The following is a 16867-nucleotide window of genomic DNA, read 5'->3' on the forward strand; positions in this document are numbered from 1 at the left end:
TACAGCATTGGACTTCCAATGCAAGGCAATAGACCATAAAGTGGCAATACATATAGTATGTATCAATCTCATAATGGCATCAGAGACCCCCGGGATATGAGCCCCCAATAAACAGGTCTGCATAGACAATCATACCTGGGTACTCGCTAGTGAGGTGGCCACCTTAGATATCTTGCACCAAATCAAAGATATGGTCGGGCAGTCCCAAAATATATGAACCAAAGTTCCTGCATGACCACAGCCCCAGAAACAGAAAGGGGACGTTTGTGGGAACAATACATGTAGTCTTGATGGGGTGTAATACCATCTGGTTAAAACCTTAAGGGCCGTCTCACGAACAGAAAGAGATCTAGAACACTTACATATGTTATCCACCATGGAATCCCAATCCTCATTCGAAAAGGTGATACCACTATCCTCCTCCCATTTTTGTCTGTATAAAGTGGTCCAAAAACGTTTTTGAGACCTGGATGAGGCCATGGAGATAAGGCGGCCACGTAGGACTAAAATGAACAATAATAGAGATAATTCCATAGCTACAGGTAGCCCAGTGTTGCTCCTCACATATTAGCGGATAAATGTTTTTGTATTCAGGTCAGGTCTGAACAGAATTATGTAACATTTTGGGAAAAATATACAGCCAAGAAGTCCAGAACTTGATGCTATTATAGCAAAAACCTCCACAGCCACCATGTATTTCCCTCTGGTGCTCAGATAGGCCGGGATCATGGCAATCCAGACACTGCAGAACACCAGCATGCTGAAGGTGATGTACTTGGCCTCATTAAAACTGTCCGGTAATGTCCTGGCTATAAAAGCTATAATGAAGCTCACAGCTGCCAGAAGCCCCATATATCCCAGGACAGAGTAGAAGCCGATAACTGAACCCTCATTACACTGAATGATGATCTTCCCCTGATAAGAGTGAGTGTCCTGATCCTGGAAGGGGGGAGAAATAGACAACCAAGTGACACAGATTATGACTTGGACCAATGAGAAGACACAAATGATAAAATTGGACAGTTTGGTTCCCATCCATTTCCTCCAGGGACTCCCAGGTTTGGTGGCTTTAAAAGCAATACACACCATGATACTTTTGGCAAGTAGAGAAGAGACGGCAACTGAGAAGATGACACCAAAAGAGGTGACACGCAGCATGCAGGTTACATCTACTGGATGGCCGAGGAACAAGAAGACACAGAGAAAGCTCAGCATGATGGAGACCAGGAGAAGATAGCTCAGGTTCCGGTTATTGGCTTTAACAATGGGGGTGTCCTGGTAATGTATAAATATCCCCAATATTAAACCAGTCAGAAGACAACAGAGGATGGAGACAGCTGAAAATACTGCAACAATGGTGTCATCAGTGTAGGAGAGAAATTCCACCACTCTTGGAACACACCGATCCTTCTTCTCATTTGGCCATTCTTCATCAGGACATTTTATGCAGTCTTCACTGTCTGCAGGAAGAACAATACAAACACAATGAATATCGGGGTCAGAGATTCTGAGAAAATGAATTGTCTTGTGTAGTCTCACAGCTAGCTTTCCCTTGGTGCATTGTGGGAGGGAAAAAGAAAATATGACCTAAATGTTCCTGGTACCAACAACTTCAATGTGGGCACCCGGCCGTGACAGCTTGCAGCTTTACACCTGGGTGCCTACTGTGCATGCACGAGTAGCGCTGCACTTTCTGAATGGTCCCATAGTCTTCTGTGATATGTGACAGGGAGGAGGACAACTTCTGCTTCCGATCCCCTAGGCAATCACAGCAGAAGCGGGAGTGGGTACCTGACAATTTCGGGTACCTGTCCCCCGCTCCCCGAAGGTGCCAATCCTTAATGGGGAAGAGGGGACCAGTATCGAAAGCGGAACTTATTCTTTTAGGTGGAGCGCCACTTTAAGTATACCATTGGGAAAATGTTGTTATATCTGTACAATAAGTGCAAAGCAAAACCCTGCTGATCATGTCAGAAATTCAGATCTGTCCAGTGCACACTTCCTGTGTTATCTCAGCTCAGTCTAATTAGCCCTCCTAGTTCTTATCTTGAGGCTACAGAGTGTGATGGTAGTGTGACCTGGGCACACCAAAAACTGTGTAAGAAGATTCAGGACAGACATGTTGTTTGAAATACATAAGTCAGCCATGACATTTTTTAGAATATGAAGTGCATCTCCATAGCTATTTACCTTGAGTAAATAGTTTGCCAAGGGTCGGACAGAATGGTTAATGGCCTTTCCTGTGTTCCAGTACTTATCATATACGTAACTAATAAACAGGGATTTGCTAAAGCTGTAAATAACTAATTGAATGGTTTATCAGGAGATCTGGAACAGAACACTGCAGTATGTCAGGAATTCTCTTAATATCTGTTAGCAGTAAGCATCCAGAAAGGTATATTAGAACTTACCATTGAGGGAATTGGGGTCAGACATCGTAAAGCTGTAAAATATTATAGTTTTGCCACGCTGTGGACCTCCTGGTACTAAAATCTATTAGAAGTACATGGTGTGCAATAAAATGTCTTACCCTGGGCTAATTCATACCATAAAAGATATTTAGGTCGGCCTCCTGAACTATACTGATAGCTATCCTACTTGACCCCTGAGGGATCAGCAGGGGGGCCACTTCGGTTGCTGTGGCTCCCCTGCAGCACCTGAAGTGGAGGGAAGGTGCTGCTGAAGATCAGTGCTGGAGTCTGGCAGAAGGAGGAATGCCAGGTCACTACAGCATACTGACCTGGCCAACTGGAAGTGGTTCTGTAGGTCCATACGCTGTACAAACGTGGCAGCAAAGGGTTAAGAACTGGTAAGGTGCTATAATGCATCTCTGTTTTCGGGTATATATGCTTTAAGGTGAACTGTAGTAATAGTAGTAGCAGACTGGGTAGGGCTGACACCATTTCTGTAAGGGAATTCCTGTGAGATGGCTGACGAATAGAAGTGCGCATGCACACGGAAATATCCAGAGAAGAAAGACCAGAAATGCGCGATCGTGCATATGCACGGCGAAGATTGGCACCAGACGGACTATTTAAAGGGTGCCTCTGCCTGTGCTGAGTGCTGACTGGTCTTCAGCAGTTCCCCGTGTTCTGCTTGTTCCTGTGTGATTCCCTTGTTACTGACCCGGCTTGTTCCTGACTTGACTCTTGTTTCCTCTCCTGCTTGATACCCGTTCCTGACCTTGACTCTGCTCCTGACTTTGGCTTGCTTATGATTTGGTACCTCGCTGTCCACCCATTGATGACCCTGGCTATTCCTATAACATTGCTCCTGTCTCCCATCCCAGCTTCCTGCCTTACTCTGGTACACTCCTGGCGATCTACCATACCAGCTCTGCATATCACTACTGTTCCTGAATCGGAGGTCTATCATTCTTTTAAGGACTCCAGCTGCAAGTGCTTCAAGCAACATCTGCTGGCACTCTTGTCCCCCTGGTCCCTAGACACCCTCTGTTCCACTTCCAGTGGGGTCGTTGATAGTGACACAAGTGAGGCCAACCTTGTCATTTCATTCTCCAATCAGCTCTGTTGCACGTCTGGCGATCTACCATACCAGCTCTGCATATCGCTACTGTTCCTGAATCGGTGGTTCATCAGTCTTTTAACGACTCCAGCTGCAAGTGCTTCAAACAACATCCGCTGGCACTCTTGTCCCCCTGGTCCCTAGACATCCTCTGTTCCACTTCCAGTGGGGTCAGTGACACAAGTGAGGCCAACTTCATCATTTCAGTCTCCAATCATGTATGTGACAATTTCTTTTGATTTCAGACCACAAACTGCTTTGTGTTGTCAACCCATAAAAGGACTTGAGATCTGAGTATTTCTGACACGAACAACAGGTATATTTCTGTACTTGCAGAGTCCTATAAGGGATAAAACATGGGGAAATGTGCACACGTTACAGACTTGTACTTCATATGTTTCTTTTTTTTCCCCGGACAGAGCAGTACCTTCTTACCAGTACAACAATAATTTACTAACAAATACAAACGCTACCAGAAATGTTGGATATCTCTCCTTCCGGACATGGGACACACTCATAGCAGCATTTTTGAAATGAAGATCCAAACTTTTTTCTGCTGCCTGGTAAACAGGGATCTGAGCATTAGATATCGGAACCTGAAATCAGATATTATTATTAGTTTGTAAAGGTGCATCATCATATATCATGAGGCTATACAAATTAAGTGTTAAAATTAGGAATGAGGGTCAGGTTTGCCTCTAACACAGGTTCAAGGAGAATTCTGAAGGACTGAGATCCACTGGGGGGCAGTCTGGGGTTCCATTTTATTGTGTTATTGTCTAATTTACTGTATGCCCCTAGAAAGCCTGAAGGTGCTCCTTGGATTTTATGGCCTCTCTATGTAGCTAGGCTGTGAAAAAGTCATGGTATTAGCATACACGGGAGGAGTAGCAGAATGTGTTTTGAGATGCAATTCTAAGTATGCCCATGATGTATGTTTGAAATATCTTATTAATTCACAATGTGTACAATTTACTTAGTGTACAAAATGCATCATCTTTTTCTTTCTTGTATTTTTCAAAAACTGGTGGTAAAAAAAGGACATTTTCAAAATACTGACCTTTCAGAAAAAACATTAGGGTGTCTCCTTTCTAAAATGGGGCCATTTGTGTGGGTGTTTCTGCTGTCCTGTCCCTGCACTTCAGGGACTCAAGAAATGTCATGGGTTGTCAAAGTAATACCAGACGGAATTAATGCTTCTTAAAAGCCCAGAGGTGCTCTCTGGATTTTGGGCTCCTCAATGCATCTAGACAGTAGAAAAATGTCACACATGTGGTATCCACATACTTAGAAGTAAAATAATGTGTTTTGGGGTATAATTTTATGTATGCCTATACCATTGCGCAAATTACATCTTTGTGAGAACAAAACAAAAAAAAAACGTAATTTTCCAAAAAATGTTGAGAAGAAAAGTAAAACTTTGAAAACCTCATAATGCCTCTTAATATATAGCTTGGACTGTCTACTTTCTGAAAAAAAGGGGTCATTTGGGGGAGCATTGTACTGTCCTGGCAATGTAGGACCTCAATAAATGGGATAGGCAGTAAGTACATTATGATAGATCAATTTTCAAATATATATATATATATATATATAAATAGATTGTAAACTCTATAACTCTCACACAGACTCAATAATACATTTTTTTTCTTACCAAAGAAATGTAGAAAAATATATTTAGTTTAAATAAATTAATAAGAAATATTTATTTGCAAAGTTATATAACAAAACTAAGAAAAAGGTTTTTTTTTCAAAAATGTCCTTTTTATAGTGAAAGGATATTATCACCGTTTGACAAAAAAACTATAAATGAACATTTTTTAGTAGGTAGCATTGCACCAGCGATCAGCAGATCAGCCAGTCCATTCATGACATGTTACATGTTACACCCTGAATATGGGTGTAACATGTTATGAAAGGTGAACGCTTCCTTTAAAAGTAAAATCTCAGTGATTTTCTTGCAACTAAAAGTGACATTTCCAAGAAACAAAATTTACATTTTTTACAATTTCACTTTTCTCTAGCATTTACCTAACAGGTTATTTCTTCTGTGAAAAATGGCAAAAAAAAACTCACAAAATACCCACCAGACAGTCAAAATTCTGGAATGTGTTTTGGGGGTTTCACCATAATGTTCTTTGTAAGAAAAAAAACTGTAATTGAAAGCCAGCAATAACATGTTTTTTTTCTTTGCAAATGTCCCTTTTGCTATAGTGCAATCTACAGCAAAAATGATACAAAAAAAACATGGAGTCACCCCAGGCCTCCCACCCTCAATGTTCAAGTGGTGGAGCAATAATGGGTTTTTATGAATTGCAGATGTGTGCAAAGCTCAAAGTGCTCTGAGAACTCTTATACTCAGCTCATTTTGTATATATTCCTTGTTGTGTAAATTTGACATGTCTGGATTTACTGCTTTTGAATCTTTATGCTGTTCTGTTGATACATTTTCAGGCTACAACTCAGAGCTCTATATTGTCATTGAAATCTGTGAAACTCCCTTATATAACAAAATGGGAGAGTGATTTAGATGTGATATTGGACTTAGCTACTTGACAGAAGATGATAGGCTGTGTTCTAAAATGTATATTAATTGTTGTATTATAGAGGCTAACTATAAAGTAGTACTTTAGTACTACCCAGTATATGGCGCTGTCCAAACTGGCCTCTTATGTTCCAGAAGCCTCATCACTGTTTTAGAGGTTGTGGCTAGGAAGGCACATCCAACGATACTAGATGGGCTTGCCCAAAAGTGTGCAGAATCTGGATATGTGTATGAACTTTCATATACTCTTTGAAAAGTCACACCAACACACTTTACTAGGCCAACCATTGAGGGAGGCTGTGAAACAGCTAATAACATTTATTTTCATAGCAGCTTGGATCACTATAGCTACCGTAGGTCCTGAAACTCTCCTACCATCTTGTTTGATTTACTCAAGACTATGTTATCCTGGATTATGAATAATTAAAAAAAAAACAATTCTGCAATCCTGAAGGATAAAATGGAGTTGTTTGAGCTACCTTGGATCACATACATTTCAGGGAAGGGCTAATGCCCTCTATTTTTTTTTTTTTTTTTTAATTTAAATATTTATTAGTTTTTCATATTATTACAAAAATTCCATAAGAAGAGACACAATACATATACATAATCAATACATTTCTACTTTGCCCCTTCTAATTACCTCTTTTCTTTCCCTCCCTCCCTACCCATTTCTACCCCCCTTCCCCCTCCCTCCCCTCTGCAAGATCTCCAATCTCTCCAGGCCCAATAACTTTAAATAACTTCCTAGTTTAAAATTTTCTATATTTTTCTTTCAATCCTGATTTTTCCCATCGCGAATAGTATATTCTATATACTAGTATATAGCAACCTATCTTCCTGCATATAGTAAGATTTTTCCATTCTACTAATCTGGATTACTCTATTGATCCAATCCTCCTCCATCGGCACCTCTATCTTCCGCCAAAACTTGGGTATCAACCCTTTTGCCGCACTTAAGTAGTACCATACGCCTGATTCTTTATATTTATTTACTGTTGTCTCAGCATTATGTAGGAGACACATAGTTGGGTCTAATCCTATGTCCTTTCCCGTTATTATTTCTATTAATTTAACTATTGTCTTCCAGAAAACCTGAATTTTTGGACATTGCCACCAAATGTCAAACACCGTGCCCTCCTCCCCACATCCTCTCCAACACATTTTTGAATTCTCCCCACTCATCCTGTGCTCAGTGCTGGGTGTGATATGCCATCGTGTCAGACATTTATAGTTAATCTCAACGTCTCTCATACTAACACTCTCGTGTACCAGTCTGAATATCTTATTCTGTTGATCCTCATCTATCACCACCTCCATATCTCTCTCCCAATTTGTTATAAAAATTAACTTTGTGTCTGTGTCTAATTCTGTGAGTATTCTATAAATTTTTGTAACACCGTGTTTCCCATCTCTACGTGTTTCTAATAGCCTTTCAAACATATTCCACTCCTTTTTTAATCTTAAGGGTTTTGGGAGATTTCCAATGAAACATTTTAATTGATGATATTTCCACTCATCTATTCTAGTAAACATATCTCCTCCCCTCTCTTTTAATTCTTTAAATGTTCTCAATTCCCCCTCTACCAATACATCTCTCAATTGGATATCTTCCTTTTTAAACCATCTCCCTGATATCTCATCCTTTCCTGGAGGGAAATACTCCGTGTTTGCAAGAGGCATTAATATAGAGTTGAATTCCCATTTCATGTGTTTATGTAAATTATCCCATGTCCTTAAAACATTTAAAGTGTAAGTGCTTGTGCCCTCTTTAATTCTTCTATAATGTGCTGTAACCCATATCATCTTACTCAAACTAATTCCACTCAGTTCGTTTTCTATTTTTACCCAACTTTTTCCCTTATGGTTAAATGTCCAATCATAGATTCTTGCTAAAATTACTGCTTTATAATATCTTTTGACATCAGGTAGTCCCATTCCCCCTTTCTCTTTAGTCCTACTTAGTGTTTCGTATGATATTCTTGTTTTTTTATTCCTCCATATATATCTTGTTAACATTCTTCTCATTATCTTAAAAAACGCCTCTGGGAGTTTGATTGGGACCATTTAGAATCTATAGAGTATTTTAGGTATAATTACCATTTTAACTAGGTTTATACGTCCTAACCATGATGGATTTCCTCCTTCTAATCTTTTTAGTTCGTCCTTAGTCTCATTTATCAGAGAAATATAGTTTAATCTATACAGTTGTTTATATGAGGTAGCAAGTTTTATTCCTAGGTATTTTATATCTTTTTCTCTCCATATAAAGGGGAATTCTTTTTGTATCTTTTCTTTTTCGCTCTTTGGTATATTAATGTTCAGAATCTCTGTTTTTGTTGGGTTAATTTTTAGATTTGATAGTTCACCATATTCCTTCAGGGTCTTCATTATACTTGGTAGTGTTATTCGGGGGTTGCCTACATAAAACAATAGGTCGTCCGCTACTTTATGTTCTATATTTTCTATCTGGATTCCCTTTACCGCTCCACTATTCCTTATTATTGACAACAGGGGTTCCAATGTCAAAACGTACAACAAGGGGGACAATGGGCAGCCTTGTCTTGTTCCATTGGACATCCCAATGGATTCCAACCTCTCACCATTTACCGTGATGATTGCGGTGGGCTCCCTATATAATTTACCTATCCACTCACGCATTCTCTCTCCAATCCCCAACACTTCCAAGTTGTCCATCATAAAGCCCCAGTCCACTCTATCAAACGCCTTTTCGGCATCAATTGACAAGAGCACCACCGGGGCTTTCCCTTTTCTACTTTTCTGAATAAGCATTAAAGTTCTCAACCCATTATCTCTACCCTCTCTCCCTGGGACAAAGCCCACCTGATCTCCATGGATCCATTCAGGCATTAGATCTTTCAGCCTGTTTGCTAAAACCTTTGCGTACAACTTGGTATCAGTGTTCAATAATGTAATATTAATTTTTTAATATCCAAACTTTAATTCGGTCTTTAGTAGTTTTTGAAATATATGCTGGCAGAATATATATATATTCCCTATTAATTGGATGTGAATGGGAGGTTTTGTATTAGAGTGGTCAGATGTGAATTATTTGTGTTTGAGTCTAGGTAATCAGTAGAGGTTTAAAGTCATGTTTTCTTTTAAAATACTCATGTAATGTATACCATACTGTGAATTCGTATAATGAGTCTGAGAGTTTAAATTGTAGTCATAAATCATGGATTTTGACAGTTGTATGTAATATAAGAACTTCAGAAACCTTTCTCATAATCTGTATGTCAATCATGATAATGACTTGGTGGTTTGAATGGGAACATCTGTTTCTATTCAAACTAGGAGTTGATTATGGGAGTGGTTTAGAAGCCCGCGAATTTGAAACAAAGCTTAATGGGAGGATCTAATTTCTCATGCATTTTAAGTATGCAGCTTTTCAAACAACGAGGCAGAAGTTTCTCAGATAGACTACACTTCACTTCATTCACTCACACACACAGAGATATTCTTTTCACACACTCTTACTCAAAGCACATGCTTGGACAAAGAACAAAAGAAATTGAATCTCACATGGTCATTTCTTAAACTAGGCCAAGAAAACTTCTATCTAAGATATGCAAAGGAACTACATTATTTCCTAATATCCAAGGCAATTTATTCTTTATTTTTATTTCATTTTAAGCTACATATGTCTGAATTTACTGTTTTTTATTGACTTTGTATTTTTGGTGTGTGATCAAATAAAGTCACACTGCTCATACTGACCTGGTTTTAATAAGGATTTCTTCCCACAACCATCTACAAGAACCTAGAAATATTAATAGAGTTTTTTCATAACTCTGGAAATCTAACAAATAATGAAATCGGTCTGTAGCTAGAGCACTGAGAAGGATCTTTTCCCTCCTTATGAATGAGAACGACATGGGCCTGAAGGGATTCCCTCCTCCCCTCCATCCCACCTCCCAAGTCATTCATATACTTCTTCAACTTCGGTAACAGTAATTCACTAAATTTTTTATAGTACTTAACTGTATAACCATCCGGGCCTGGGCTTTTCCCACCCCCTGTACTTCTTAATGCTGCTTCTATTTCTTCCTGGGAAATTTCCGCATCCAAGGAGTTCAATTGTGTTTCACTGAGCTTTGGTAATCCCGCATTTTTTAAATATATCATCCTTTTTTCGTTAATACCTTCTCTAATTTCTTTTGGTGAACCTTGGTGACTAATGTTATACAACTTTCTATAATACTCCGTGAATACTTTAATAATTTATTTAGTTGAGTGGACCAACTCCCCCTTAGGGCTTTTTATCTTTTCTATATAATTCCTGTTTTTCTTTTTATTCAGGGCTCTCATTAAGTATTTTCCTGGTCTATCTCCCCATCTATATCTTTCACTTAATACTTTGTTATATACTCTTCTCCTCTCCTCTTCCCTCAATCTCTCTAATTCGTCTTTTTTATCCATTAACTTCTGTCTTGTTTCTATTGTTATTTTCTTCTTATGTATCTGCTCCAAATCCAGGATTTCCTTTAGGAGTCCACTAACCCTCTCTCTTCTTTCTTTTTTCTTCCTTGCTCCCATCGCAATCAAGATTCCTCTTATATATACCTTATGGCTTTCCCATACTGTAGCTGTCGATACTTCCTCTGTCTCCTTCTCCTTGAAATATACCTTAATCTCTTCCCTGATCTTCTGCACAATGTCCTCATCCAAGAGAAGAGCCTCATTTAACCTCCATCCCAAGCCTCCCGTCCACCTTCTTCCCCATCTTATTTTCATTATGACAGGGGCATGATCCAAGAAAGTTCTTGTCTCTATTTCTATTTTAACCAGCATTTCAATGAGTTGATGGTCTATTAAAATATAATCCAGTCTCGAGTATATCTCATGTGCATTAGAGAAGAAGGTATAGTCTCTGTCTTTCATATGCATTATTCTCCAGGTGTCCACCAGTTGGTACTCATGGATCACCTTCTTCAAAGCTCTCAGAGACCTACCCCCCTCTCTCTGCACAAGGGAGGTTGCATCCTTTTGTGGGTCCATACAGAGATTTAAATCTCCTGCTATTATCAAACGCCCTTTTTTAAAATCTATCAATTTTTTCAGCAAACCCTTCAAAAAGATCTCCGGTTTCTTGTTGGGGCAATATATATTGGCTAGTGTACACTCAATTCCCTGTAATTTACCCTTCAAGAACAGGAATCTCCCCTCCGGATCAGTCTTTCTATCTTCCAGCTCAAATCTCATATTCTTTGCCAATCCTATTGCCACCCCCTTTGCTCTTTTAATTGGAGAGTCAGCGTAATACCATGTTGGATAATATTTGGATTTTAGTTTCACGTTTGATTCTCAAAATGTGTCTCCTGTAAAAATACCACTGACGTTGCCCTGTGATGTAACTCTTTAAACAACTTAAATCTTTTCCCAGGACAATTCAACCCATTCACATTATATGTTATAAACTGTATTTCTTCCATCCTTCTTGATTCTGTCTATCTCTCTTCTAATTTGTCTCCTCCTATTAGGCCCGAATATCTTGCAGAATATTAACCCCATAACCCCTCCCCCCCCCCCCTCCCTCCCGCCCAACCCCCATCTCCCCCCCACCCCCACCCCCCCCTCTCTTATTTTTCCCCTACCCATTTTTAGACTTATAAACTGCCTACAAATCATTTGTGGAACTGTTTCCACGGCTGATTTAAAATATTGGGCGTAAGCTCCGCCCATGGACGGCTCACCTCTCCTCCGACCTCCCCAGCTCCCCTTTCTCTATCAACTGGGCTCAGCAATAACCTTTACTTCCCCCCCTTAACCGGAGCTTCCAAAGGGACTTCCACTTCAACAGGGGGGATACAAGGGGGGGTGAGGGAAAAAGAGAGAGAAGAAGAAAAACATATTTTTTACTTAATTCTCCCTCCCCTTTCTCCCCAACCCCAGGGCCTCCCTCCCCCTCCCCCAGACCCGCTGCCAGTCCTCCTTTCTTGTACCATCCGTATCTCCTTTTTCTTCTTCTTCTTCTTCCCACCCAGCTATCTCCATTCTTTGCAAGTCCAGTCTATCACAAAAATCTCTCAGTTCCTCCGGGAATCTCAGATATGCTGTGACCCCATTTTTCCAGCCAATTAGAGATGCTGAGGTACCCCATCTATATTGCACATTCTGTTTTCTCATTTGCTCTAATAGGGGTCTCAGGGATCTCCTTCTCCATAGAGTCTCTGATGTTAAGTCCGCAAAAATTTGAATAGTCAAATCTCCATACTTAATTAATGATCTTCCCTTGATCTTCTTCCATATCTCATTTTTGACCCCAAATTTCTGGAACTGGACAACTATATCTCTCGATCTTTCCCTCTCAGTAGCTTGTTTGAACTTTCCTATTCTGAACACTCCATCCAGTTCAATCACGTCTGTTTCAGGTCTGTCTCTTATGGAGTTTAAGATTTTATTAACTAGTTCATATAATGTTTCCCCTTTTGCAGACTCTGGAATTCCTCGTACTCTAAGGTTACACCTTCTTTCTTTATTTTCTTGAACTTCCATCCTATAGAGCAATTTTTTCTGGGTTTTCTCCAAATGGGTTGTTTTTTTTCCTTAGATTATCTGTGGTTTGGGCCTGGGTTTTAACTTTCTCCTCTGTTTCTTCCATTCTCGATAGTAAATGCCCTAAGTCGTTTCGAATAACTGTCATTTCATGTTTTATCGTCTTCTCCAAACCTTGAAACATTTCTATCATCTCCTTCTCATTCGGTACTTGTAGTTCACCATCAAGTTCTTTTTTTCCCAAGCCATCCGCTATTTGTTGGCTACAACTGCTGTTCATACCCAGTGATAATCTAGGACTATTTCCTGAGCTAGTGTCCATTTCCCCTTTAGCACTTGCACCTTGGGCCCTTTCTGGCGTAATATTTACATATGATGTAAATTTCTTTATCGTGCCTGATTGAGACCCTTTGAGCCCTGCTCCCTTAGGACCTTTATTCTTCATATCCTCTATATGTCTTTTGTCTTCTATATTCTCTAGATGGGGATGTACCTCTCCTTTATGGTTTGTGATCCAGACAGGTTTGCTGATTTTCCTTATATTTTACTCTCCTAGGGCACCTGGGACTCTCCTCTTCTATACCCAGGGAATCCTCCCCTCTCCTCCTTAACCCCTTGGTCCTCAATGTCACTCAGGAGTCCACTACACAATAGACCCCCAACAGCTCTCACTGACCCTTCTCTTCCCAGGACGGTGGCTCCAAGCTTGGGTGGAGGGCCTTCACAGCAGCTCTGTCCTGGGGGGGATTCCTCTGGCTTCTGACGCTGTGCCTTGTTTTTTTTTCTCTCTGGGCTTCGTCCCAGGGATGCAGGGTGGGCCTCCTAACACTCCAGGATCGCACAGTCAACTGGCCGGGGGCCGCAGGCAGCTGCAAACCGGGGGCTACAGACAGTAGCAATCCGGGGGTAGTAGGCAGCAGTAAACCGGGGGTTGTGGGGAACAGAGAGCCGGTAACAGTAAGCCGGCGTCTCCCTGTTTCATCAGGCGGCCGGCCGGCCGGCCGGCTTTCTCTTCCCCCAGAGATCCTCCGCGGCTGGACACATGCCCCCACTACGTCACCTTGCCTCCAAGCCGTCCAGCTCCCTCCCTCAGGAAGCGCCGGAGGGGCCGGCGCGCCACTCCAGCCCATGCCCAGCTCCCATCTCTGGCTCCCCGGGCTCCACTCCACGGCCCCCCAGACTCCAGTGAGTCGGTTTCTGAGGGTCCCTAGGGAGGTCGGGAAGCGGGACCTAGCCAAAAGCTAGTGCCGCTCGCTCCCCACAGCCGCCATGTTCAGGCTCCTCCCAATGAAATCCAGTCGCATAGTATGTCTCCCAAACAACTATGTGATAATAAATGGCTTCATATGATCATTATCCTTCAATAAAAGAGCATTTTTTGGCATGATCAGTCATATTTTCAATATCAATGCCACAATTTCTGTCAGGGTATGTAAACTTTTGAGCACAAATGTATCACTCAAAAGTAGAATTTTTTTAAACAAGAAAATATCTCCATCCTGTTCCTTTTATTTATTTTATTTTTTATCGCAACAGTCAAAAGCAAACATTGATTTGACCCCATTAAGTACTAGAACATTGAATAAACATTATGGAATCATTTTTTTTTTTTAAAGACTGTCAGGTCTCAGTGTCAGGCAATAACAGAGATAGCTGCTGTAAGGAGAGGCCTTCATGAGAAGGACACTAGAGGGTTTGTTCCAAAATCTTAATCTGGATACTGAAGTGCCACACTAAATAGTTTTAGTTTGAAGTTAGGTTTATTTCAAATATTAAATGGGTAACACATTTCAGACATCAGCCCCTTCAACAAGGGTTAACAAAATATGAGGTTGACAATCTGGTGACTCAGACGTTGTTGTGGGTCTTTTGAATTTACATCTCAAAAACATGATTTTATCAAGGCATAATCCTATATAACAGCAAGTCCGCATAGCCGGACGTTAAGGGTTAATTTGTCTTGGTTGAAAAGTCGAATGACCATCCAGCTAGAGAAATGTAAACGATGGGTGAAGGGATTTTTTTTTTCCTCCTAGAGACAATATACTATTTGAAGTTCTACAGGTGGTCAAACACCATTATTTAGACTTCGATGGCAGGTAAACATATACAAGGTCTGGACATGACAATAGAGGAACCAAACTGATTGTCTGAGAGCTCACATGGAACTTTGCAAAGTGTAATGAAACAACAAACCTGTCGAACCATCACAATATACTATTGTCCACCAAGGTTGAAAGTATTAATGGTTATTTACTCTGACTCCAATACAAGAGCCAGGCAAACAGAGAGTCTTTTACTACCTATGGGAATGTTTAATTCTGAAACAGAAGTTAAATTCAGGACATTTTAAAGCTAAAATTTGAATGTATCTAACCACAAAGATATTACTACAAAAGCATAGTATCTAGAGATGTTATAAAGAATAGGTTTCACACAACACAAAATATTCAGCAATGGGAATTGTATATCACTAATTTGAGTATTGAGATGATAAAAAGTAAGATATATGGTGAGTTAGCCTCAGTGGTATGTCTCATCGGGAAATAGATGCTTTCACACAAGCTTGTATTTCAGGGAGGAATAACTGAATATACACATATATTCCATGGTTCTTATTTAGAACACTATAGGTATGATCACTTCTATATCTGAAAAAGACGTATATTTAATCCCTGAAATTACCTTAAAATTCCACCCGAGGTATGAGTCATCACAAATACTCAAATTGTTCTATGATACATGACTGCCATCTGGCGGGCAGGTGAGAAATAGCTTATGTACACACATTTCTCAACTAGCCAATCAAGAAGCCTGGTGGGAAGGTATCTTAGAACAATGGATTAGTTGGTATAAAAGCCCATGCACCTTTAAAAAAAAAAAGACTGATCGAAAGAAAAAACCTGACTGAAGAAAGACCTCATTGGAAGAAAATCGGAAGACATCTGAAGAGACCTCTCTATAACCCCTCTTCCATCCTTTCAAACTTCCAAAACTTTACTAAATTGCTAAACCTCTGTACTCCTAACTTCCTACATTCTCCCATACTAAATATCTATCACTTACCCTGTGATATCATTCTAAAGGCGTTCCATTGCCAGCTGATCCACGGGAGAGTTTCATAGTCTGAATTCCGGGTGTGGTGAGATTGTTAATTTAATTTTGCATTGCCTATTTTCTCTGTTGTGTAGAGTCATAGAATTACCTTAGTGTATCACAACCATATTGGGTAGTTATATATATGTAGAGAGATCCTGTTTTACTGTTAAAATTGTTTGGTGTCATATTATATTTTTTTTTATATTTCATAATTTATTAAATATTAATAATTAGAGTATATTTTATCAGAGAATATCTTCTTTCAATCCTATGGCCACGGTTTGTGAGAATATAACCTTTGAGATACTCGAAATTATTAATTATTAATAAATTTAATCAATAATCAGATCATCTAGAAATTGTTATATTGATTTCATTAGTTCGAAACCTTAGTATTGTGTATGATATCGGCATAGTATATCTTTGAACGTGTGTATCAATATTCATTTATCACCAGTCTTTTGTGTTTTGTGTTAATATATATATAATTTTTGTACATAAATAAATTTTTATATTTATCTATTATAAGGCAAATTTTGTGTGTATGGTACGAAATCATACTGGCTAAAAGAATTCAAGGTATAATAATAAGTGGTGATCAAATTATCAAGGTGTCCAAATTATTGGTTTACTAAATATTTGCCGTATTTTAACGGCTGGAGGCACTGTAATATTTCATCTAAGGGAAAGGGACACGCCCTTTATAAGTAGAATATATCCTTACATAAACCACCACAACGTAACTAATGAATTAAGATGTGTGGCAGTGTGAACAAGGGCGGACTGACAACTCATGGGGCCCCCCGGGCAATAGGGGATCATGGGGTCCCTGTGTCCTTGCCCAAACTCAAAGAAGCCTATGAAAAAGGTACCAGGCAGGGGTGGACTGACAACTCATGGGGCCCCTGGGCAGTAGGGGATCATGGGGCCCCCATGTCCTTGCCCAAATTCAAAGAAGCCTATGAAAAAGGTACCAGGCAGGGGCGGACTGACAACTCATGGGGCCCCCCCCTGGGCAAAAGGGAATTATGGGGCCCCTGTGTCCTTGCCCAAACTCAAAAAGGCCTATGAAAAAGGTACCAGGGGCATCCCATGGGGCCCCCTACTGACCCCAGGCCCTCCGGCAGTGCCCGAGTTTCCAAATGGTCAGTCCGCCCCTGCGTGTGAACACACAAATGT

The 16867-nt window shown here is 40.1% G+C and overlaps 1 protein-coding gene across 1 annotated transcript; it reads right to left on the reverse strand.

The window, feature by feature from the left end:
- Positions 1 to 567: 567 nt before the first annotated feature.
- LOC149457662 (vomeronasal type-2 receptor 26-like) lies at positions 568 to 15668 on the reverse strand. The gene is made up of 3 exons (XM_089683394.1): positions 15656 to 15668; positions 3999 to 4085; positions 568 to 1460 (listed from the first exon to the last, which is right to left on the reverse strand). The coding sequence occupies exons 1-3, from the start codon at positions 15666 to 15668 to the stop codon at positions 568 to 570; spliced, it is 993 nt and encodes a 330-aa protein (XP_089539520.1).
- Between the last annotated feature and the right edge of the window lie 1199 nt (positions 15669 to 16867).

Source organism: Staurois parvus, unplaced genomic scaffold (assembly GCF_062004578.1).
Source record: "Staurois parvus isolate SC_StPar_1 unplaced genomic scaffold, SC_StPar_1.0 ptg000308l, whole genome shotgun sequence".
Taxonomy (NCBI): Eukaryota; Metazoa; Chordata; class Amphibia; order Anura; family Ranidae; genus Staurois; species Staurois parvus.

Coding starts and splice junctions, on each gene's coding strand:
- LOC149457662 (XM_089683394.1), bottom strand. Junction 1,461..3,998: donor AGAGATATCCAACATTTCTG/GTAGCGTTTGTA, acceptor TTCTTCCTGCAG/ACAGTGAAGACTGCATAAAA.